Below are 24,212 nucleotides of genomic sequence, written 5' to 3'. Positions count from 1 at the left end.
TGACAATAATTCTGGTTTTTTTTTAAAATACAAACGCAAATAAAATACCAACGTCTTTGACTATTCTAATTGCCTATGTCGGCTGTATTGGTTATCTTCTTTAAATTGACAATGAGAAGCACGACTAGAAGTTTGACAAAAGGTGTAGTTCAACTATTTTCTAAATCTACAATTTTTCATGTACCTATTTTTAAGGAAGTACAATAACATGGTTTATTATATAATTATGAACTTTTTTACTGGTGAATATGATGTATTATGAAGTAGAAAAGTTGAGCCGAGCTGAACAAAACTGAGGTCAATATCTTTTTTGCCAGTAACATCATATTTGTCATCACAAAAGTCCATAACTGTTTTATAATATGGACAGAGATAAAAAAAAACAACAAAAAACGAAGATGATTATGAATATTTTGATTTTATTTGAACTTTTGATATAACTGTGTAAACATTTCAGAAAAAAAATGACAAAAAAATTTGATTTCATCATTATTTTGCACAGAGTTATTCGCTTTTGAAAACGTCGTGTTATATAAAATAAAACCCCTATAAATGCCTAAGAATACATTAAAATAATAAGTTGATGTAGGAAAAGAATTATAAAGAGTCAAATTAATCAGTGTTCCAGTTAAGATGCGTACATGGGTAAAATACCCATTGAAATCTGCCTGTTACTCTTAAAAATTGTATGAACGTGTAATAATTACCCCATAAAATATTTATATTACGCATTCCAATAAGCATGACCGCTTATATCAAGAAATAAAATAAGTGGAAATTTAGTAAAATCAGATGAAATCTAGTCATTTTAAAGAGTGTGCATCAACTGTGCTCTTGTTTCAGATAGATATTTGCAATTATAACTGCTAGCTTATCATCGATTGTTTTATACTATCACCACATAACTTCTATTGAAATATCTGGATTCGCACAGATGTCAGAGTTGTACCCTCCCCTTCAAATGTGTGAGTACAATGTCCCCCAGCCCTCCAAACATTATCTGGAGCACTAGACACATCACAAAGACATATAAACTATAACATAATTTACTGTGAATCAACTCTCTTTAGCGGCCACTAAATTTCGCGATTTCCGTTTCAAAACATTTTCGCGGAGATTAAGTTTCGTTGATTTAATATTGAATGGAAATATCTTAAGTTTCGTTGATTTAATATTGAACGGAAAAATCTTTGTGGTGTGGTGCAAGAAATGGTGCAAGAATTGTGGAAGCTATTAATTACCAGATAAAACTTTTGCGAATTTACCTTGTTTGCGAAATTCGCGAAAATAAATCGCACGCGAAAGACGATGGTTTTCAGTAGTCTCCTAGAGTTTCCTCCAAAATACTATTCCAAATTTGCATATTGCAGAGTTATCTGCACTTGTGGGTAGGTATTGATTGTGACGTCATGTGTTTGCGAGCGTAACGTCATACGTTTCGGAGGAAACGGCGTGAATTGCGCACACAAAATGATGACGTTACAATTGATACCTACCCACAAGGGAGCTAACTCTGTAATATGCAAAGACGAAATAATACACAGAAAGCTTTTAAAGCAAAACTATCATTTCTTAAATATATAATATAACATTAAATTGTGAGTGCATGAATATTAAAGTTATATAGTAAATCACAGACTGCGTTTTTATAAACTGCCATTTTGAGATTCCTAACCGCTGACACCATTAACACTTTTATGTTAATTTAACACGTTTTCCATTTTTATACACCAAGAGATCGTTTACCTGAGATCCATCCATCTTACCTGCCGTTAAGTAACTCCTTAATTATTCATTCTTAATTAACCTTAACAGCCACACTATTGCATACTAAATATCCACACAGAGAGGGTCAATATCGTTTTACCAACACGTTTTCTTTGTAGAATTTTCACGCGCTAGCTCCTGCATTATTTCGTGACATCTCCATGCATGCTTCAGTTCAAATGGACGCTTGTAACCATGGGAACTCAGAACCGTTCGGAACTCATCGTCTGAGTATCTCACTTTTCGGAAGGCAAATCTGTCTTCCGTCATGGCTTTTATCCCAAGTTTATACGCAACAATGGCGAAATAAACATCGTCGAAAGGTATTGTTTTTGTGTATGGTATCACAATATTCATATCTATGACGAAGTCCATGGACATCACTAATGTCCCGCCACGTATGACGGGAGGGTACCTATTAAAAGGGTAATCCGCCGGGGAAATATACCACTTGGCGGATTTATCACGTTGTGGTTTGGCACTATGTATTAATCCGCCCATGTATATCTTGGTTGGCTGTATGCTATACATATGCTCCAGCAAAGACAACATAAAATCCGTCGCTACGTAATAATCATCATCCCCCATCACTGCAAATTTTGCTCCTGGACAATTTTTGGCTGTCCATCGTATTCCACCGATAGCTTTTAACGTTAAGTTGTAATACGTGTCTATAAAATCCAATTGCAGTATATCACCAAATTCTTTACTCTCTGTTACTACCATATCATTCAAGGTCGATCGCTCAGGAATTCCCATCAGGAATACAAGTCTGATATTTGGAAACTTGTATTCGTTCGCCCATGATTTCCTTATGGCATTCCGTCTTGCATAGTTGGTCGGCGTGCTCTTTATCAGATAAATAAGAAAAACGTCTTTCTTAGGTCCCTTGTCACCCCCATACACGCAAATTTTGGTGGGCCGAATCGTCTCTATGTGAGTATATTTGTTAATTATTGGTTCATCCACGTGTCCTTTTTCTTTATATATTGATACTAAATTTTTCATGTCAATCTGAAGTGGATAATGAAATTCCGAGAATGGCAGCTCGCACTCGACACCAGGTGTCGTCACATTAGCACACAATGGTAACTCACTCTCAGTCTCCTCTTCCTCGTGTCTGTGCTTTACATCATCAAAATATTTCACACGCACTTTCGCTTTGTGTTCTTTTTCAATTTCTTCCTCACATGGCACTGTTCTTATTACTTCGCGAATGATTTCCTGCTTGGTCTGCACGACTTCGCCTCTATGATACATATACACCACGTTCATAAGCATAACCATTGCATTACATAAGGTCATAAAGAAGATGAATTTGGCCGAACGGAAACGCGAGTACATGCTGCTACCCGCTAGTCGGCGACTCATTTCCACCGGTCTCTCTAATGAGCCACTGACTTACTGCCCGATATGTTGGTGTTTTGCTGATTTTTATTGCGAGGCCAATTACCATATTTCACCATCTGGGAGCATCTTACCCAATAATCAATTTACCGATATCAATTACCGTAAATACTGTTATGTTTCCACCCGCAGGCTAACAGATCGATTAATCACTATTGAAAGGAGCTGGAGAATGGCGTGTTTGGATGCGTCTTTCAACATATCGCACTTGGATAGGATTATTTCATGGACCAAGTGTATTTCTTAAAACTTGTCTTTTTTATTAAAATTTCATTGAAAAATAACAGTTAATGATAATATCTTAAATAAAACGCAATACAGTGTATAAACAGTATACGTGGAAATTTATGCAATGAGGAAATTTACGCTAAATGCGCGAAATTCGCTCGATCGCGAAACATTTCCCCAACGCGAAATATTTTAAACTTAATGAACAAAATAAACCGTAAAGACGGACTTGAAACATCTTCTAGTTTGTGTTATTCTTCAGTCAAGCTTAAACTTAATTAACAACCAAATAAAAAGTAGGTACGAAGAATAAATTATTCATTTATTGTGCAATAGTGCCCATTTATAATTTATAAAAAAAACAATGGTAATCTAGACTTTATCCCGGCCGATGAAAACATCATTTTATTGAGTTTTGAAAGAATAACTTGTTTCATAAAGGCGTGCTTCTCTAACCCCATACATGATAACTACGGTATTTACCGGTAGTCATTTTTGTCGGTAATGAAGAACTACCTTATTTAGCGCGGGGAGAGGGTGTCTTTGTTTCTCAACATAGAATAACTACGGTATTTACCGTGGTCGTGTGCTTTCGACACAGAATATCTACGGCACTTTGCGGGGGGTCGTGCGTTCTCGACAAAGAATAACTACGGTACTAAGAAGAGTGTCGTGTTTTCGACACCGAAAAACTACGCTATTTAGTAGTAGTGGGGTGGGGGTCGTTTTTTCGATACAGAATAACTACGGTATATACCTAAAGTCGTGTTTTCTCGTTACAAAATAACTACTGTACTTTGCAGGTGCTTTGTTTCCTCGATACAGAATAACTACGGTATATACCTAAAGTCGTGTTTTCTCGTTACAAAATAACTACGGTACATTGCAAGTGCTTTGTTTCCTTGGTACAGAATAACTACGGTATAAACCTAAGGTCATGTTTTCTCGGCCGATTGACTGGCAGTGAGGGCGTGAATTATTAAGTCGATCGTGTCGGAAGGCAGTAACCAGACGCGTTAGTCTGTATGTGGCCTCTAGCCGCGAACATCAATCAATACAGAGAGTTCTTGTTAGGTGTAATTGGTAAATCATTCATAGGTTGTTAATTTGACACTTTACGGCAGCTCACTCAACAAAACCTTATTTAATCAAATAAGTACGATATGGGCAGTAAAATCTGTAACGATTCGTCACAATGGGAACTTTATTGTTTCCAGAAACATGTATGATTAATTCTATTCAACACCTTTGGTTATCTGATTCGGATTTGTTCTTATGATCGTTTCCTAAGAATGATTTAATGTTGTTTCGTTATTGAAAATTGCATGATTAAAACCTTTTTGAACATAATAACAATCTGAATGCATCCACGAAAATTATACAATTGTTTTATTTCAGTTTGTGTGAGATTAGTTTGTTAAGATAAAAATAAACATTTCGAATAAGGTTTTTAATTATCTTTAATCAAAAAAGTTTTTGAAAATAAAATTTTAATGCTCATTTTTTTTCTTTTTTAAAACTATTTTCAACAAATTAATAAGCCAATATACGGATATATACATGTAAGTGAGAGGTGATGGATGAAAGACTCGACAATTGCATTTAAAAAATTACAAAATAGATCATTCAGATATCTGTATTCTGAAAACAAACGGTAGAAGAATTTGAAAAAAAAAAAAACCAGCAAGTGATATTGACTCAATGTGTCACATATAGTCGTTCAATAACACTGGAATTAGCATCTGTCCAAAATTAGCACACATCCAAAATTGGCACATGTCCAAAAATGAATGAACATACCCCTTGCTTCTATTTAAAGGCAAGCCTCGGGTTTTACATTTTATGACCCTCGGAAAGAATATCCCTGTCCTTAATAATATCCACATATGAAGGTATTTTAATACAGTAAACCCATTTAATTTGGAATAGGTTATATTGAAATAATGTTTAATACAGTAAACCCATTTAATTTGGAATAGGTTATCTTGAAATACTGTTTATTACAGTGAACCCATTTAATTTGGAATAGGTTATATTGAAATACCGTTTAATATTTAATAAAGAAAATGTTTGTGTTATTGAGGGTTCGGTTCGTTGGTAATGAGTATATATTGCAGGACACAAAACGAAGAATTCAAGTGGAATTTGATTTTCTCTTGTATTGTATTTCTTTCCCATATATCAAACATATGTGGCACATTACATAGAAATAAAATGAAAGTTCACTCGTATTGGTAATCCAATATGTATACACCGAATTAATTGTCCGTAGGTGGCGATCCACCTTATAATAGTTCCGAATTTGAATAATGTTCACACACAGTTCACTATCTGGTAATCCAAGAAATATCCGTAGTGACCGCCTTGAAGGTTGGAAATCCAACTGATGTTCATACATCAGGCATGGGTTTTTTTATAATAAAATGACCATTGTCCAATAGGTAAACCCGGATGTAATCAAGATTAATAGCATAAAGATATTATCACAATTAAACGACTTGACAATATATCGACAGTTTGATATGAAATATATCTACTTAAGCTTATCAATGACACCATTGCCTCAAGGAAGTTTATAAACACTTTGACATGTGAATACTATATGTAATTGGTGGTCACTCCACAAAAGTAAGACCACAATGCCTTAGGGTAGATTTTAAACTTGTCAACACATCTATAGGTAAAATATACAATTATATAACAACAAAGAACATCTCAAATTTCTCTATGACAATACAGTAAACCCATTTAATTTGGAACAGGTTATATTGAAATACTGTTTATTACAGTAAACCCATTTAATTTGGAATAGGTTATATTGAAATACTGTTTAATACAGTAAACCCATTTAATTTGGAATAGGTTATATTGAAATACTGTTTAATACAGTAAACCCATTTAATTTGGAATAGGTTATATTGAAATACTGTTTAATACAGTAAACCCATTTAATTTGGAATAGGTTATATTGAAATACTGTTTAATACAGTGAACCCATTTAATTTGGAATAGGTTATATTGAGATACTGTTTAATACAGTGAACCCATTTAATTTGGAATAGGTTATATTGAAATACTGTTTATTACAGTGAACCCATTTAATTTGGAAAAGGTTATATTGAAATACTGTTTATTACAGTAAACCCATTTAATTTGGAATAGGTTATATTGAAATACTGTTTATTACAGTAAACCCATTTAATTTGGAATAGGTTATATTGAAATACTGTTTATTACAGTAAACCCATTTAATTTGGAATAGGTTATATTGAAATACTGTTTAATACAGTAAACCCATTAAATTTGGAATAGGTTATATTGAAATAATGTTTAATACAATAAACCCATTTAATTTGGAATAGGTTATATTGAAATAATGTTTAATACAATAAACCCATTTAATTTGGAATAGGTTATATTGAAATAATGTTTATTACAGTGAACCCATTTAATTTGGAATAGGTTACATTAAAATACTGTTTATTACAGTGAACCCATTTAATTTGGAATAGGTTACATTAAAATACTGTTTATTACAGTGAACCCATTTAATTTGGAATAGGTTACATTAAAAATACTGTTTATTACAGTGAACCAATTTAATTTGGAATAGGTTACATTAAAATACTGTTTATTACAGTGAACCCATTTAATTTGGAATAGGTTACATTAAAATACTGTTTATTACAGTGAACCCATTTAATTTGGAATAGGTTACATTAAAATACTGTTTATTACAGTGAACCCATTTAATTTGGAATATGTTATATTGAAATACTGTTTAATACAGTGAACCCATTTAATTTGGAATAGGTTATATTGAAATACTGTTTATTACAGTAAACCCATTTCATTTGGAATAGGTTATATTGAAATAATGTTTAATACAGTAAACCCATTTAATTTGGAATAGGTTATATTGAAATAATGTTTAATACAGTAAACCCATTTAATTTGGAATAGGTTATCTTGAAATACTGTTTATTACAGTGAACCCATTTAATTTGGAATAGGTTATATTGAAATACCGTTTAATACAGTAAACCCATTTAATTTGGAATAGGTTATATTGAAATACTGTTTATTACAGTGAACCCATTTAATAATTTGGAATAGGTTATATTGAAATACCGTTTAATTTGAAATGAAATAAAATCCCTGATTACACATATCCATTGTCTTTCTCCTTGGTTATATTGAAATTCTAATAAATTGAAGATATTTTCAATTCCCGAAGGACTTCAATATAACCGGATTCCGCTATATTTATAAATATACATACATAGCGAATAAGCCAAAACATGTTTCGTTTTAAGAATTGCTTTATGTCGATCAATATTGTGTTGTTTACATTTACCTCTGGCCCATTCCCACAGCTGTCGTCTATTGTAACAAAACAATGAAGAAACTTATCCGCATTGTCTTCCGTAATGGAGTTACGGAGGTAAGGATTGTATTGTGAATCTGTATAGATTGATGACAGCACTATTTGGGAGGCAATGTCAACGTAAAGGTAACATATTGTAACACATGTGAACATTAATTATAGAGACACATACAAAAGGTAGAACATATGTTTAAAAAAACCACTGAAATATGCATAATACAATGATAATATGATGTTTAAAGGCCCACTACCTTCGGCTCCGGCTCCGGCACTATGCCATTCCTCGAAAACTCTATGATACCATAGTGTCCTCAAAAGAAGGCAATAATATACAAATATATCATTACTTGACTTTACATGTTAACGTCCTAATGCACCAATATAGGAGTTCAATATTAAGCGCATCGACTCGGTGTTCCCGTTTTTAGAAACACCAAGTCCATTTCTTCAAGGTAGCGTCCTATGACTATTGTTTTTCTTGTAATTAACAATTACAGTTTTATTTTTAAATATACAATCAGATTTTCACAACAGCGTAAACCCAGTGTAATTGGAATTGGTTTCAGTAAAAAGTATACACAGAAAAAAAACTTCACAGTGAATGTTTTTTTTCTTCAGATTAGTTTATTTTGTTTGCCTTGACGACGACATCTTTTAAACTGGAAGTGATATTAATGTTGATATCACTTGTACATTAATTTAGAAACATTTCATCATAAAACTATAAAAAGAAAAACACAATTGTAACAACGTTTAACATTGAATAAAAATATTTGATATTATGTTTCATCAAAAATCTGAGGTAATGAAAATCACATTTTGTGACAATCAACAAAAAAAAGAACGTTGCACGTCCACCTTTTAACTACGCCATAGTAAATGTATAGAAGTATCACATACGCGGTAGCGCAAAGGGACATAGCGAAATGATCTACTGGTACGTGAATAAAATCTAGGTCAAATTTCCTCTGATGTGATTAAACACGCAATGGTGACGTGACAGTAATTTTCTATAAAAACAACAACATTAACATCATGCAATGGTGCGTGATAGTGCTATCACGTCAAGTACGTGACCGAAATTGTCTGTAAAGTCATTTGGAAAAAAAAATCTAAAGAGGAGTACTGTAAGCAAAGTTATTTTCGCGCGCGTTATTTTCCAAATTTCGCGTTTGGAATTCGCGAAACTCGATATCCGCGAAAACGTTGCAGCTGGAAATACAATTACAGTTTTTCTTCGCTGTAATAGTGTTGTTGGAAAACGCGAAGTCGACCGCAAAAATTAGCAGGTTTAAAAACATAATATAGTCGGTTTTTCATCGCTGTCATTTTAAAATATGAAAACTCGAAAATAGTCGCAAAATGAGTATGTTGAAATTGGTCGAAAAATGAGAAGGTTGAAATTGGTCGAAAATGAGTAGGTTGAAATTGGTCGCAGAACAAATGGGTTGAAATTGGTCGTAAAATGAGTAGGTTGAAATTGGTCGAAAATGAGTAGGTTGAAATTGGTCGGAAATGAGAAGGTTGATATTGGTCGCATAATGAGAAGGTTGAAATTGGTCGAAAAATGAGTAGGTTGAAACTGGTCGCAAAATGTGTAGGTTAGTGTCGTAGCGTCTGCTAACGAGGAGATATCCTGACTTTGATTCCGTACTTTGCCCTCATTATCATATCTGGGACAAATGTTACTTCGTGATCCTTATCAAGCTCCACACGGAATCTGGAAAACAACAAAATGAAAATAAAAGTACATTTACAAAACTTATTATTATGTATGTTAGGGCGTAATTTCTCTTTTTTGTGTGTGATTTTTTTCTTTGTTGTTTTTCTACGTTTATACAAATCATTGGTATCGAAGAATATTCCAGAAGAAAATAACGAAAAAATAGCCTTCTACTGACTTTACCTATTAACAAGATTTGCTTTGTTGTTATTTTTGGCAATAGCTTTCATTGATTCGGTGATATGCCATATATTACTTCTTTATATAGACTGCACTCGTCTATATATGGGATTTTACGTTTGATATGCAAATTTAATATGCATAAGACGACCAACGCGGTTGGTGTTAGACAAGTATTAAATCAATACGAACACCATCCGTATAAATCCAACTAATGCATGTGTTAATCGCTTTTTAACTATATTACTGGTTCCTTGCTTTTTGGGCTGACAATCGATTGTCACCGTTGAAAGAGGATAACTTCAGAATTGTTAAATTTTATCATCACATAAAATGTGTTTATATTGAAAGAAAAGTGAAATCAAACATGTTGTCAGTACGCACTTGCAATTGAGAGCGAGTAATAAAACAGACAATATTTTGTTTTTGCTTTTTATTGTTCTTTTTGTTTTGTTGTTGTTGGTTTTTTTGTTTTTTTAGTTTTTTTAGGGTTTTTTCGAGGGGGGAGGGTGGTATTTCACCGTAAAATGACATTTAACCATACCATTTATTTCAATTATCGATATCAATTGTTCCAATGTCCATAATTATGTCTATATTGGTGGATTCTAAATATATCTTCCCTCCAAAGCCAGTTATAGCTGTATTAATACTTTATTCTGAGATAGCGGGATGGTTTGGTTTGGTTCATAGGCCTAATTCTAAAAGCCATGTGTGAGTGAATGTCGGTAAGTTTTGGGAAGCTGGGGTATATTCGTGTTGTGTCTCCTTGTGAATCTCTTGGGTTTTTTTTTACAGTCTTATCTTACTGAAACTTGTTGCCAAAGACAAAGAACAAAACATCCCTTCCGTTCACATCATACTAACAAGGACAAACCAGTCGTCCCACACCCTTTACCCTGAGTGCAAAAGAGGAACAGAAACTACCACTTTTATAGACTTTGGTACGTTTTGGCCTTGGGAAAGAACGCAGAGCCTTCCTCACAGGAGCGAGCGCTCCGCTTAAGGCCAAAAGTGAAACGGTATGAAGTGAAACGCTACGAAGAAGAAAGACATTTGTAAAGAAGAGAAAACACAGGATCCAAAACTTGAATTGGCAGAAGATATCTTGAAAACAAATAATTGAATCTGGCATGGCCTGATCAAGGCAACGCAACTTTAATAATACTAGTACTACGTTGGTGATTTCCAATTCTATTCAACCATGCCATCAATCTATCTAAAGTATTTCAAGACAGATTCGAAAATCAATACGTCCCCAACACGTATAAAACAAACACGCATTTCTCTAAATGCACAAACATGTCTATCATCAGCCCGTTATATCTGTTTTACAGGCCGGAATGTGCAACAGTCATGCATTTCTCTTAATTACATTGCATTAACCAATGCCCCACTCGAGGGCAGAAAATTAAATCTCGAACAAAAATGAGTTTGTACGATACACGCTCATCAATCTGGTGGCGGCATCAGTTACCAATAGTAATAAAAGCTAACTAAACTTGAATTAAGTAATGATGAGACACGCAAGCTGTTCTTACCTTTTCAAAAGCCTTGTTAGCACAACTTTGATTTCGTTAAGAGCAAAATTTTGGCCAATGCAATTCCTGTAAATGAAACAAGGTAAGTATAAATCTCACATTTACCACTAAACAAGACTTTCCTTAATGTCACTTAAAACGTGTTTTTATGATATGCCCTTTTAAAGATGTTCCACAAACGATACTCATCTTCAACATGACTTTTTTCGGGATGTAATTAATCAATTTTAATGTTTTATCTTGAAGTGAAATAGGAGGCTCAAATTTTTCAATGTTGGAAATGGTCTGAAATACTGAGCTAGTAACTTTTATAACTGAAGAAAAATACTAAATTTGTCTGCTTCTGTTTTTGGTAGAGAAAAAAATACCATTCGTCTGCTTTGTGGCATCTTTAATCAAGCGTTTGTGAATCACGAATATTTCTGTCGTAAAAAAATGGGTTAAGTAAAAATATGAGTCTGACAAACGTGAGTCATATATAAAGCGAATTTTATATCTGACCTGTTTTACGTTACTTATCTAAAGTACTTGGTTTTTTTTATGTTTTAAGGGTTGGGGTTAGGGCTGGGCTATTGATTTGCCTCTAGCAGGCGTTGTGAGCTCTAAGGAATACTACAAACGTGATTTTTTTCCGCTAAGTAAGCTTCCATACTGTTGTTGGTGTTATGATTTTTGGCGTTGTTCATCTAGAGTCTATCAATTTACCAACCCTCGATATTCCAGGGGTTACTATCACTGTTGTTTTATCCACCAAAGCAAATCTAAAGGAATTTCAGGAGGAAAACACTGACCCATCACAAGCTTATGGAGGGACTTTCAAGTCTTCAAGATTTTCAGAGTAATGGCCTAAGATGGATGTTTTTTTATCTGGATATTTTTACCTGCACCTCCAAATGCTAACACACTTAAAGATTACCTAGGGCCAGCAGAAAATGGTACAAAGGCATATGGATCTCTTTCTTCCTTGGAGTCCTCGGAAAATCTATCCGGTCGGAAACACTAAACAATGGAGAAATTATATTACATATTGCTGTATTATGCATGATACTTAACATGTATTATTTCAATATTCCTAAAGAGACAATATCGTAATATGTCCTGTGTAATTTACCAGTTCAGAGTCAAACTTAAGAATTTATAGCGTACAAGCAAGATGTTTGTAGCTCTAGAGTTTCCGATTTAATCAATGAATGCGTGAAAGGTTTTGAAGTTAAAGGGAAGCGAAAGTGGTGAATATATGTTTTAACAGTTTGGCTACCGTTACCAAGATCGAGTGTTACTTGTGACAAAATGATAGATATATTTACTAACTTCTAAATTGAAGAGTACATAATAAGGTAATTTATCGTTATGCAATCTTCACTTAGGAGATAATTAAAGGAATATTAATAGATCGGATTCCCTACTATTTAAATTTTAATGAAGCTTAGAGCAGAGAGTGGAAACATTCAGTCTATGAAATTACATGTATTCATTGGCGCAGCCTAGCGGAGAGAATTAACTCTAAGGCAGGTAATCCAGTCTTACCAGATTCAGATTTCTTTATTACGCTCTGACACATTTACGTGTGTAACAAGAGGTCAAATCAGTGTATTACCTTTTGACATGACGAATGTCCATTATCAACATATGTAGAAATTTTCGGTAATACGATAATTTCTGAAGATTGTCGAAAATTTTCCAAGATGTTACGATTGGTCAATGTCTAACTTACGTCATGATCAGGGTAAACATCCGGGTGATGATGGACTCCGTGAAGGAGGATATCAATACCAAACCCGGCCGGGATCTCCGTGGACCCAAAAACCATGGGACGAGTCAGGCAACGCGCTACAATCGGCACCGGGCTATACATGCGCATAACCTCCCTGATAAACATGCTCTGATATCGAAGTTTGGATAAATCTTCCCTGTAAAGAAAAAAAACAAGTCATTTTTTAAAGATCAAAGCACATGTCTAAACAAGAACTGATTGAGAGCAGCTAAGTCCGTCTCTAGCAACCTTCATAGACCTCAGAGCTTAAGTCATTTGAGTACATTTTTGCTGATTTGGCCACATAAAATTCTCAAAAATCCTGTGTTTTACCACAAAAATCACAATATCGATAGCTGCACATTTTATTTTATTTCGAGGCAGAAACCAATTTTGGTATAAAGGAAAATTAACGCACAAACATCATTTAATTGGCCCATTGGGCGTCTTAAAGTTCTCCGAATTCTAATTTCCATCGTTCATTTGGTGTTCACATGGTATTTACATGTGTAAGGGTATTGCTGTTCTTTTGTTTGTTTGTTTGTTAAAATTTGAACGTTATTATCGTAAACAAAGTTGGTAATAACTGCAAAGGATGCATACAATCGGATAAACGTTAAAATCTTGTGCGATTTTCACCAATAGAGAATATTTTTTCAGTCGGGGTTTTCTGAGAACTTACTACAGAAATTTCAAAATGGCGAGATACTTCTAGTTACATCATCGAGGTATGAATCAAAACTGTGGTTATGAAGGATCGAGATATTCTTCCCTTGAGATCGCAAAATATTTTAATAAAACTCTTGACCAGCCTCAGTTGTTATTGCATTTAGTGGTTTTCGAGTGGAATATTCCTATCCTTCATATACACATATGAAAATGTTGTACCATTATTGTAATATACGCATGAAACAGCGCAATAATTGGTTGGTTGCAAGGAACCTATATCACGACCTGTGATGAAGAATATTGAAAATCTTGCACTTCAATGCATGCTCTGGCCAAATTGGAATCGAAGTACGTGTATAAGATTGTAACTGTACTATATTGTCGCAACAGTCGGCAAAGTCCCTGACTTTTCTTCATTTTTTCTCATACCAATAATACAATCTCTCCCAGGTTTCATTTCGATCCCCACATTCAATGTTGGGACCGCAATGCACTCTGGGAGAGATTGACCAATAATATTATAAATACCATTCTACGCATGTACGTGAGCCGATTACTTGTTCCGCTTCCGTTGCTAGGCGCTCCTGTTCCTGCGGGTACTTGGCCAAGGCGTAAATTGCCCAGCTGATGGCAGCAGCGGTGGTGTCATGACCTGAGAAAATGTAGGTGGTATAAGATCATGAATTATACATGTGATGGTCATTTAGGTCAGTAATCTCGTTAGTGTGACCCGGTTTATTGTTCTCTACAATAAAACAATAGATTCTAATGAAACATTCATTTGTATGTGCTAAAGAAAACGCTCCAGTTGTATCCGAAACTCCCATGTGTTACAGCCACAACCCTCATCTGATTTGCTAGTTTGACTGTGAATTCATTTCCATATTGTAAACATGGATACTTCGCGGTGTGCATCTGTGAAATTATTCACTGTTAAGGAAAAAATAAAAAGAGAAAATGTTAACTAAACTTTAACTGCAACTTAATATACAATCAATCCTTTTTTGAATTTTTTTTTTTAAATCCGGTAACCGGGTGGTGAAAAATCAACATAGGCATAGGAGCGTGATCAGAAAGACGGAAGAAAGGGCACATGGTGATGAAATCTGGGTCGTGGTTCAAGTTAAGTCATTTCTTAACTTTTTGAAGAAAACAAACAAGCATTTGATCCCCAAACCAATTTGGCGTTTTGAGACTATTAATACGCATAAAATGTTTACCTTCAAATAAGAAAGTATCCACTTCCGCTTGGATATCCTCATCAGACATTCCACTTCCGGTTTCGTCCCTGGCTGTAAGAAGTATGTCTAAGAAATCCAGCCGCCGTTTGTTTAACTGAGAGGGATCCAACTCCTGTTGGAATCCAAAGTAAAAAATGTGCGTAATTATCTGCATCGCGTATCCTACTTTGTGCATAACTTTCCAGTCCAAAGTGCTAAATTAATAATATGCTAACACCGAAAAAATAAATCCATGCTTTCTCTGCATTGTAAATGATGCAAAAATAAAACCTAAAATTAATGTTATGAAAATATTTCTGCGCTAAGCTTACTCAAAGTTTGAGGTGATTATAGAAGAATTTGACAAGAACTCAGTAGAATTGAATACAAATAACTTAAAACGTAAAATCTCAAAAGATAACCAAAGTCTGAGTTTAAAGCACCAGAAAGTAATCGTTTTAACTTTTTTCCAATCTTTGACCATGTTTCGTTACATATAAGTAAATAGCGACTTGACCAAGTTCTAGTTCACTTTAAAGCAAAGATTCAAGTTTTTGACTCAATAAAACTGGGTAAAATGATTAAAAAAAAATTCCCGTATGCTCTGCTTGATGCAAAGAGTAATAAGTTTCAGTTCATTTAGCTGTGATTAGCTTTGTTAAATATGTGCTTTTGGCAAATGTTGCCACCACCGCCGAGAGACAATTAACTAATTACAATAAGGTAGTCTCCTCTTCATGAACCTCGGTTTTCACAGAAGGAGCAAAGAAAAAATATTAAACACTCATGCATACTTTTATAGTTTAATACATAGCGCAAAACCATACATCGCGATATACACATAACCAAAGTATTGGTTTTTTCCGAACCAAATATTAATGTATCCTTTTTTCACGTTTTAAGAGAAAGAGAGTGGTCGATAGCACCACCCTGGTTTACGCCTTTGAACGTAGGAAACAATCCGAAAAGCTGTATATCTGCATGTTTGGGTCAAAGCTAAATAGTGCAATACACATCGTCTAGATTACTTCGTGGATACCACCAGGACCAGAATATACAATAAACAAACTTTAACCTATATATGTAGATGTTGACAAAGTACATGGACTTACGATGGACTTGCGCCTTGCCTTGATGATATCAGAGGAGAATGTATGGACGTATTGTGTGAGAGAGCGGAAGTGTTGACCCTCTTTTGTGTGGTAGAACACTATGTCCGGGAATAACCAAGGCCGACTAGAAAACAGGAAATAAAAATACCGCATAAAAGGATGTAGACTTTTTATTGCAATTATTTTGCGTATTTACGGGCAATTTGAAACTGCGCAAATAAATTACCGCAAAAAATTTCAAAACATATATAAAGTAATAGGACTAGATCGCGAAATTAAGTCACCACGAAACGAAGTTGGTTAGCAGCAATCATTAGTAAATTTTGAGATGTAATTAGACATGGTCCGGGATCCGCCAATAGTATATCGTTGACGAATTGACTAAGTTGTCTTAACTAAACTGTATATCGTTATACAGGGAGATCCCATTTCACTACATTTGTCCTCGTTTTTGTAAACACTAAATAAAAAAATTTCTCTGTGGTGAGCAGTCCCCTCATCAATAAAGGTTATTAATATTTTAAAAATATTAACGTTTCGATGTTGAATAATAGCAAGTCGATATTACTGAACGAAACCCCCCCCCCCCCCAAAAAAAAAAAAAAAAAAAAAAAAAAAAAAAGAATTTGTCATTACATATCTCAGTCGAACAGATCACAGTGAATAAATCATAGGTTTTATTTCATATCTTACATAGTTCTCCTGATACAGATGTGTGACAATTCCTTGACCGCTCGGACGTATGGGTGGCTTTCCCTGAAATATAAGAAATAAATGAAAAAACACGATTATCTGTCTTCAAAATTTTAAATCTAAAATATGCCTATCTTGTCAAAATCTTGTCTCCAGTCAATATTACCCAAACGCTTTATGACAACGAAATGTAAGTTGGAATTAATACCTGAATCATCTGTATAATGTTTGCAGTGTAAAGGTAAAGTCTATCAATCAATTGCTACAATTGTTTTGGGTTATTTTGGCCTAGAAATAACGGTCAGAGGTCAAAATCATTTCAAACATTATAAGGTGTGAGCCAAGGTACCATCATGAATCTCTTGTTTTTATACAATTAAAAGGGGCAGTCGAACATTTTTTTCATTTATAAATTCAAAATACAAGTTTAGGAAATTTCAACAACAAAATTTTCTTTTGACAATTTCAATTATTTTCGCATTTGCAAAATCCTACCGATTTATCTCTGGATTCCACTTTTCCCACCATCCACCAATTTTTATTCTAGTCACGAAACCTAGATTCCAAACAAAACGTGTGGCTTAAGAATGCTTTGACACAGGATAGTTTGTCTATTGTAAATGGTAACAGGATATGCAATCAATGTTACACTAAGTATCAAAAGAAAAGGCCGCGCCCTGAAGAAGATGACGACCATGGTCAGGAAAAACTCAAGTGGTTGAAATTTTAGAGGGTAATGAGAATGCAGATCACCAAACTAAGATTAAAATAATTAATGCCAACTCTCCCGAATACCACTAATATCAAGTTTGGTTTATCTGCCCATCGCAAATGTCCCATTTTGTTTGCAGTATAATGACAATGACTCTTGCATTGTTGTATCAAAATCTGTCAGCCATATTTAGTGATAGAAAGAAACTGATGTCCTCGTCACGCTCGTATTTGTCCTGGTCACAATATTAGCAACTATTTGCACCCTGATACTGAGGTACCAATGACCAATCGAAAACCGCTCCAAACAAAATCAGGGGAAATTTCTGCACAGGTTATTAATGTTTTATTTGAAATAATTCATAAGATATCAAAATACCAAGTGTTACCAAAGTTACAGTTAACAAATATCTCTCATATTGATTGCCAAGCATGGACGGGTTGGAGCAAAGAACAGTTTCGTGAAATGTTGCAAATCTGACCTTTCAGCTGTCATTGAGTCTGCCTCTTCATTAGACATTCTGTTGCATTTTTGGATAAAGGTTAAAACTACTAGTAACCTGTCATGGAAACAGTTGACAGCAATTACAAAATTGTCTGAATCAACAATGTCAAGATATTTTCACAAAGGAGTAAATATTTTAAACAAATCACATGTGCCAAAATGTCTTGGGATAACACATACACATGACCGACACCATTTTCACAAAGACCTTCTATGGTGACATGGCGAACCTTATCTAAGATGGCACATTCATCTGAATAAAAGTGGTCATCGTGAGTTTGAACGTGCATCTTATGGGGGTCAGCAGAAAAGCAATTATCGGAAGTTCATGTCCGTTGTATCATCTCATGGCTATGCATAATATACAACTGGTTCCTACTACGGCAGCGTCAATGATTCATCTATCACAAAACTGATCATGAACATTTTTGAACATCTGAGACGAGACCGTGGTTGCATCAAAATGATAATATCATTGTAGACCGTCGTTTTAGAGACGTGCTGGATTTCCTTGTCGAATTGGGATATGATGCCAGAATTCCCACTTTCCTGCTGGTAAGTCGCAGGCAACTGGACTGCCAATACGCCAACGATGGCCGTTGCTAAAGTAAGGTACGTTGAGTTGTTGAATCTTACCGGAAGATTAAAGAAAAGGGGTTGTTTAAAGAGAGGCCTACCTCCAATCACCTACTATTCACAATAATTGGAGACCTTGTGCTCATTGTGACAGCACGTCTGAAAGGTTTCCGAGGGCCGATCTAAATTTCAGATCCTAATCGTGAGCAGCGGGACATTCAGAAGGCGATTCGCGTGGCATCTCTTCTGCAAAAAGAAACTACCCTTGCAAAGCAGATCACAGAGGACGTGAATGGCAGAAACTGGAAGCATGTACAATTTTCTTTCCAAAGTTGAACCTCGAGTACCTTGAAACCTTGACATGCGGTATTTGCCATATCAAGCTGTCTTCAGACTACAGTATTGAACATCAGTCAAACGATGGCAGCTATCAGATCTGGGTATACCAGCACGCTGGTGGCATCATACGAGGTTAGATTCCTTCAAGCCACAAATTTCAAAGTAACGTGCTTGGATCCAGATGAGACAAAAGATCAGGATGATCTTGACAAAACATTTTTCCGTTCGGAAAAAGAACATCTGGAATGTGTGCCCATATTTCCTCAATTTTGTATTACCTGGGGTTACTACATGCATCAGCGAAATCCCGAATCTCTCCAGTCAGCCAGTCGAAAAGTCGTTGATTCTGTCTTTTAGTCATAACATGTAAATACAGTTCCATCTCGATGAGCCTGATATAATCCGAACAACTTCCCCATAAGAATGGGATTACAATGAAAATGCCTAAAGAGCCTCTTACTAGGCCTTAAATGGGTTTTCAAATATCAAATCATGTTTACTTTTCATAGGTATTAAATGGTGCTTTTGAGATTAGGGATCCTGTCATGTGTTGTTTGAAATTAAAAAAAATAGCGGTCATTAAATTTATTGATATTGTTATTAATTTGAACAAATATAATGGGCAAAACACTCACAAAATATATTTGGTACTCTCAATCCAGTAATTCATACTCTATTGAAAAAAACAATTCCTCCATAATAATAAAGTTTTTGGTGTTTTGGATGAAAAAGCGACCCCTGTCTTACACCTCTGAAGTTTTCATTTATTCTATTATTATTTTGTTTTTTTGCCGTAGCCCCTGGAACCTTTTGGATTTTTAAAGGATAGTTCAAAGGTTGTCTTTGGGAATGAAATAAATACCATCTGATTTTGATTAAATTGCTTGGTGGGCCTTTCTTTGTTCGTGAAATATTTGCTTTGCATAACCTATCACCCTTCCAACATCATGAAATACCAAGATGGCGTACACTTACCCTTTACGCTGGACATCTCCGTCGTATGAGAAGGCACATCGTAACATCGTGTCCAACGTAGCTAGCCCCACTGGTCCGGCCACCTCTACAGAGTGACCACCGTCACCCTCCGACCATAACTTGTCCTAGTTGCAATGTAAACGCAAAATACAGTCAGTGTCACTTTTTATAAATTCGGTTACAGTAATCTCCTAAAATTGCAAGATAGAAGCCTCATACAAATTCCAATTTATCATAAAGTTCTTCTATTCGATATTTCTTCCTTTTGTCTGTTTGAAATAATTTTCAATCACAACTACATTGTATTGACAAAAGTACTGTTGAAGACAAAATGATAATATTACATTAAAATTCATTGACACACAACAAATAGATAGATAGGCAGAGAGATTTTTCTTATTTACTTATTTTATGAATTTACAAAGATGCAGTGTATTTTACCAAATTTTAATGAGCAAAGAAAAGTTAAAATGTTTTATTGGAGAAAAACGAAGAAAAAAAAGAAAGAAACAAGAGACCCCTGGAAGTTGTTCATAGTTGACCTCTGTGACCTTGAAAGTAGTATAGCCCTTCATCACAGCATTTTACAGATCAAAGCTTCTCTCTGTCTTAGTTATGACAAGAAGTGGTTTAAAGAATTTAGCCTTCTTAACCCCCTGTAACCTTAAATGACGGACAATGTCATTCATTTGAACAAATGTGGTAACCCTTCACCCCAGCATAGTGCAGAGAATATTAAACCTCGTTAATGCCCATCGGAGTTGAGTAGAATAACCCTATCCTTCATCACCACATATCAAAGAGACTTATAAACTGTACCTAGTGATTTGTGCTCTACGTACCAGTAATATATCGGCCACTTTATTGTAAACGTTAACATATGGCTGTAGTATATCGAAATGGAAAGCTGGAGTCAGTAACTTCCGGTTCCGCTCCCACTTCGGTCCATCGCTCACCAATAAACCATCACCTATCAAATAAAATTTCTAAAATCCAAATGATCACTTTTAACTTAACATGTAGGTTTGTATCAAGGTGATGCAATTGATCCCTTATTTTATAGTTGAACGGGAGTACCATTTTTATGCTCCGTCTAGAAATGGGAAGCATTTTTTTGAAAGCATTAAATTGCCTTCTTGGGGGATAGATGGTCCTATAATTCTTTCAGGATTGCAGACAAATTGAATAACGCGCGTTAGCGCCCTCCGTCCTGTATTGTCACATAGCGCTACATTTCGTTCCTATATAAAACTGGAGGCGGGATTTTGTATCTTAACAGTCTAGAAAAATGTCATGTTGATGACAACTAAAGAATCGACGCCGTGCATTTTTGTCAGTTTTATTGTACTTGTCATAGGGACATGGCAGGAATTTCCATCAAAAGGCAACATATTATATACCGACCGTTGGTTGAAAATTCGTGTCAAGTCTGTGCTACACTTCACATGTTCAAAGGAATGAAAATCATTGAATGAGTCTTTTCAAAAATAAATTTTATTGTACTTTTCACGGGGATATGGCGTATGTTATATCGACCGTTGGTTGAAAGTTTGTGCCAAGTCCCTGTGGTGATAATACATTCAGAGTACCTACCAAGCCAAGGTAACAACGACCGGTAGACCATTGTGAACCTCCTTGCCTTCGGCTCCGACGAGCGGAGCAGCAGTTTGACAGTATCTGGATGGCAGACGACAAAGGTCGGGTACAGACAGAACAGCCAGCCGGACAACATTTTGGCGCGAGTTTTCAGAATGATCGCCATGGAGTGTTTCAGGAATCCTTCGGCATCTGAATACTGCATAAAATATAGTTATGTAAGAAATATCTAACTTCATTTTCTGAAGACATGTTACCACTGGATGTAAGCGGTACCGCAAGGTTATTGGGTATAGGAGACGGGAATGTTTCTTTTTGCCATAAGGGTAATTTATACAATTTTTGGTCACGTTTCGATGTATATATATATTGTGATAATTTGTAATAATTGCATGTGAAATATCCTCACGGATAAATTCAATGTTCCGTAGCGCACATGTTTTATAAGAAATTACCGCAAAATAAAGGAAAATCTCAAACTTCACCGAACATTTCAAAAATTGCCATAGAGATACTGAAACAGCACGTACTAGCAGATAATAGTGATAACGTGAAAATCTCTCCATGTTGAGGCATAAACAGGATAAGAAACTATACGTTTACAGACTATATGAAAATAGCATTAAAAAGATTATGTGGTGTGCGCCAAAGTGGCGTCATTGGTCCATCACTTTTATAGCTAAATGGGCTTTATAAAGGACTTTTGTTTTTTATAAATTTGGTTTTTTTGTAAAGAGTATGAATATATAGCACGAAATAAATTTAACATGAAAAATATTTTACAATCTTCATGAATAAATAAATAAATAAATAAATAAATAAATCAGATAATTTTCTTTGTTCTTACTTACATGATGCATAGTACCGTAAATCGGGTGTCGAGTACCCAATGGGATGGATGAACTGTGTATGTGGTTCCACATCCGGTACGTCTGCACAAACTGTATTAATCTCCACAAGAGGTACCCCACCACAAAGGTCGCCACAATCATAGGTATTGACACCATGCTGAGACTCTGTAACATGGAACCTTCGTCATGATTGGTTCGCTGCATTTGGTCACGTGTATACTGCATCCCCGTTACTCCAGGGGTTACTATAACTGACGTTATATCCACCCCTGGAGTAAAATATAGTAGAACTGGAGAACAGAACAGGTAATTTAGTCCTTTGATGTAAATCAAAAGAGTCGTATAACGGTACACTGTTGTTGACTGTGTGGCTTTGATGTTAGGCGTTGCTCTCTCTGTAGTCTTCAAAGGAAATCTTTGATTAAATCAGATTTTTTCTGAGCTGCCTTCAGTTTCACTATGAGATAGTCCAGGGGTGGATAAAACGTCAGTTATAATACCCCTGGAATATCGAGGATGTATTTACTGTAGCTTTCTTAATTAAAGACAAAGGAAACTGCAAAAGGGAATCTTATGGAATTAATCGAACCGAAAGTGTGTTTCAAAGGAGACGTTAAGGAAAGAAAATTAGCGAGAAATACTAGAAATATTAATCACTTTTTACGATCATGCAATGGGGACGATCATATAAAAGTACGTGATCATAAAACTAAATGATATATTTTAAAGCAATCTGGGTTCTTGTTAAAATTGTTAGCAAATAAAAACTTAAATATTTCATAACTTCATTATTTTTATAATAATTTCTCTTTACAAGTCAAGATTTAGATATGTTTAAAAGTGCAGCCGAAGGGAGGTAACTCGAATAAAATATATCGGTAACGATAGCATAGATCGTCACCTGATGCTGATCACAGGCGTAGACTATTATCAATTCGTGTAAATATTTAAATTTCTGCACGTACCTGTCGCGTGCTTACCTAGATGATGAGCCGTAGGAATGTCTAGCCGCGATCAGTAACAACAGATCACATCTGTGTCACATCTGAACATATAACTCCCAGAATTCCCTGTGATAAACATCTGTAACCCACATAGGACAACTAGGTCAAAGGCCAAAAAAAAAATATATATATATATATACATACCCGTATCAGCCAAAAAAATATATATTGCAGTTATTATTTAAATATCTGCCCGTATCTAGCAATTTTTTTCTCTTGCAATGCAAATATTTTATTATAGCTTTGAGCAGTAAATTGTCTTTTTTATGACAAGACTACATATAAAAGATTCATTGTCAGATGAAAAAAGACTATCTTCCCAAATTACATGTACATATTATATGTAATACAGAGTGATCCGGTCTGCGATTGAAGAATTGAGCAGTACTAGATAGTGTGCTCGGGCGAGGCTATGTTTCCCTGACGGATCTAACATTTTGTCAGAATGACATGAAATACCTCAACCAAACCGCTGTTGACAAGACCGACAAAGGTGTAATTATACGTTTTCCTAAATTATAGAATTATATTAGATATTAAACATTTAATATAACCTTCATATTCCTTTTAACTTGACAAAATCGCTTCAATAGAAACACAAGAGCAGTTTTTGTTATAATCCATATTGTTACAAAAGTAATTTTACTATACACTTTTACCATCCTTGAAACATTTAGAATATAATATAAAATAGAATACAGAAAATTTCTAGTATAGGAACTAAAGTATTTAATCCTCTACACCGGACTCATTCATTTGTAGTTAAAGTGGTTGAATTCATATTCCAGTTATGATAGCCTTGTAGTTAAATGGTATTTCCCGATTTTTTAAATTATCATCCAGTCTGTTTTTAAAGCAGTTTATGTTGGGTATTGAAACAACTTCTTCGGATAGACTGTTACGAAAATCACAAAGAGTAGCGGACCAAGAACTGAACCTTGTGGAATTCCTGACGCTACATCTGTCCATTCAGAA

The 24,212-nt window shown here is 34.9% G+C and overlaps 2 protein-coding genes across 5 annotated transcripts; both read right to left on the bottom strand.

Annotated features, from left to right (window-relative positions):
* Window positions 1–505: 505 nt before the first annotated feature.
* On the bottom strand, window positions 506–6,668 carry LOC138331238 (beta-1,3-galactosyltransferase brn-like). Its single transcript, XM_069278733.1, has one exon. The coding sequence runs from the start codon at window positions 3,136–3,138 to the stop codon at window positions 1,864–1,866; it is 1,275 nt and encodes a 424-aa protein (XP_069134834.1). The 5' UTR covers window positions 3,139–6,668; the 3' UTR covers window positions 506–1,863.
* A 729-nt stretch (window positions 6,669–7,397) lies between these two features.
* LOC138331236 (leukotriene-B4 omega-hydroxylase 3-like) lies at window positions 7,398–23,324 on the bottom strand. Of its 4 annotated transcripts, none has more exons than XM_069278729.1 (13): window positions 23,199–23,324; window positions 22,234–22,523; window positions 21,380–21,581; window positions 20,629–20,756; window positions 19,787–19,911; window positions 16,681–16,743; window positions 15,988–16,111; window positions 14,876–15,008; window positions 14,184–14,307; window positions 12,948–13,143; window positions 12,150–12,232; window positions 11,234–11,299; window positions 7,398–9,509 (listed from the first exon to the last, which is right to left on the bottom strand). In XM_069278729.1, exons 2-13 carry the CDS (start codon window positions 22,456–22,458, stop codon window positions 9,410–9,412), a joined length of 1,569 nt encoding a protein of 522 aa, XP_069134830.1. In that variant the 5' UTR covers window positions 22,459–22,523; window positions 23,199–23,324; the 3' UTR covers window positions 7,398–9,409. The 4 variants fall into 4 exon arrangements, with proteins under 4 accessions (XP_069134830.1, XP_069134833.1, XP_069134831.1 ...); XM_069278732.1 differs by having other exon boundaries at window positions 22,234–22,398; XM_069278730.1 differs by having other exon boundaries at window positions 23,214–23,324.
* Between the last annotated feature and the right edge of the window lie 888 nt (window positions 23,325–24,212).

Source organism: Argopecten irradians, chromosome 9 (genome assembly GCF_041381155.1).
Source record: "Argopecten irradians isolate NY chromosome 9, Ai_NY, whole genome shotgun sequence".
Classification (NCBI taxonomy): Eukaryota; Metazoa; Mollusca; class Bivalvia; order Pectinida; family Pectinidae; genus Argopecten; species Argopecten irradians.
This window is presented reverse-complemented; position numbering and strand designations above follow the sequence as displayed.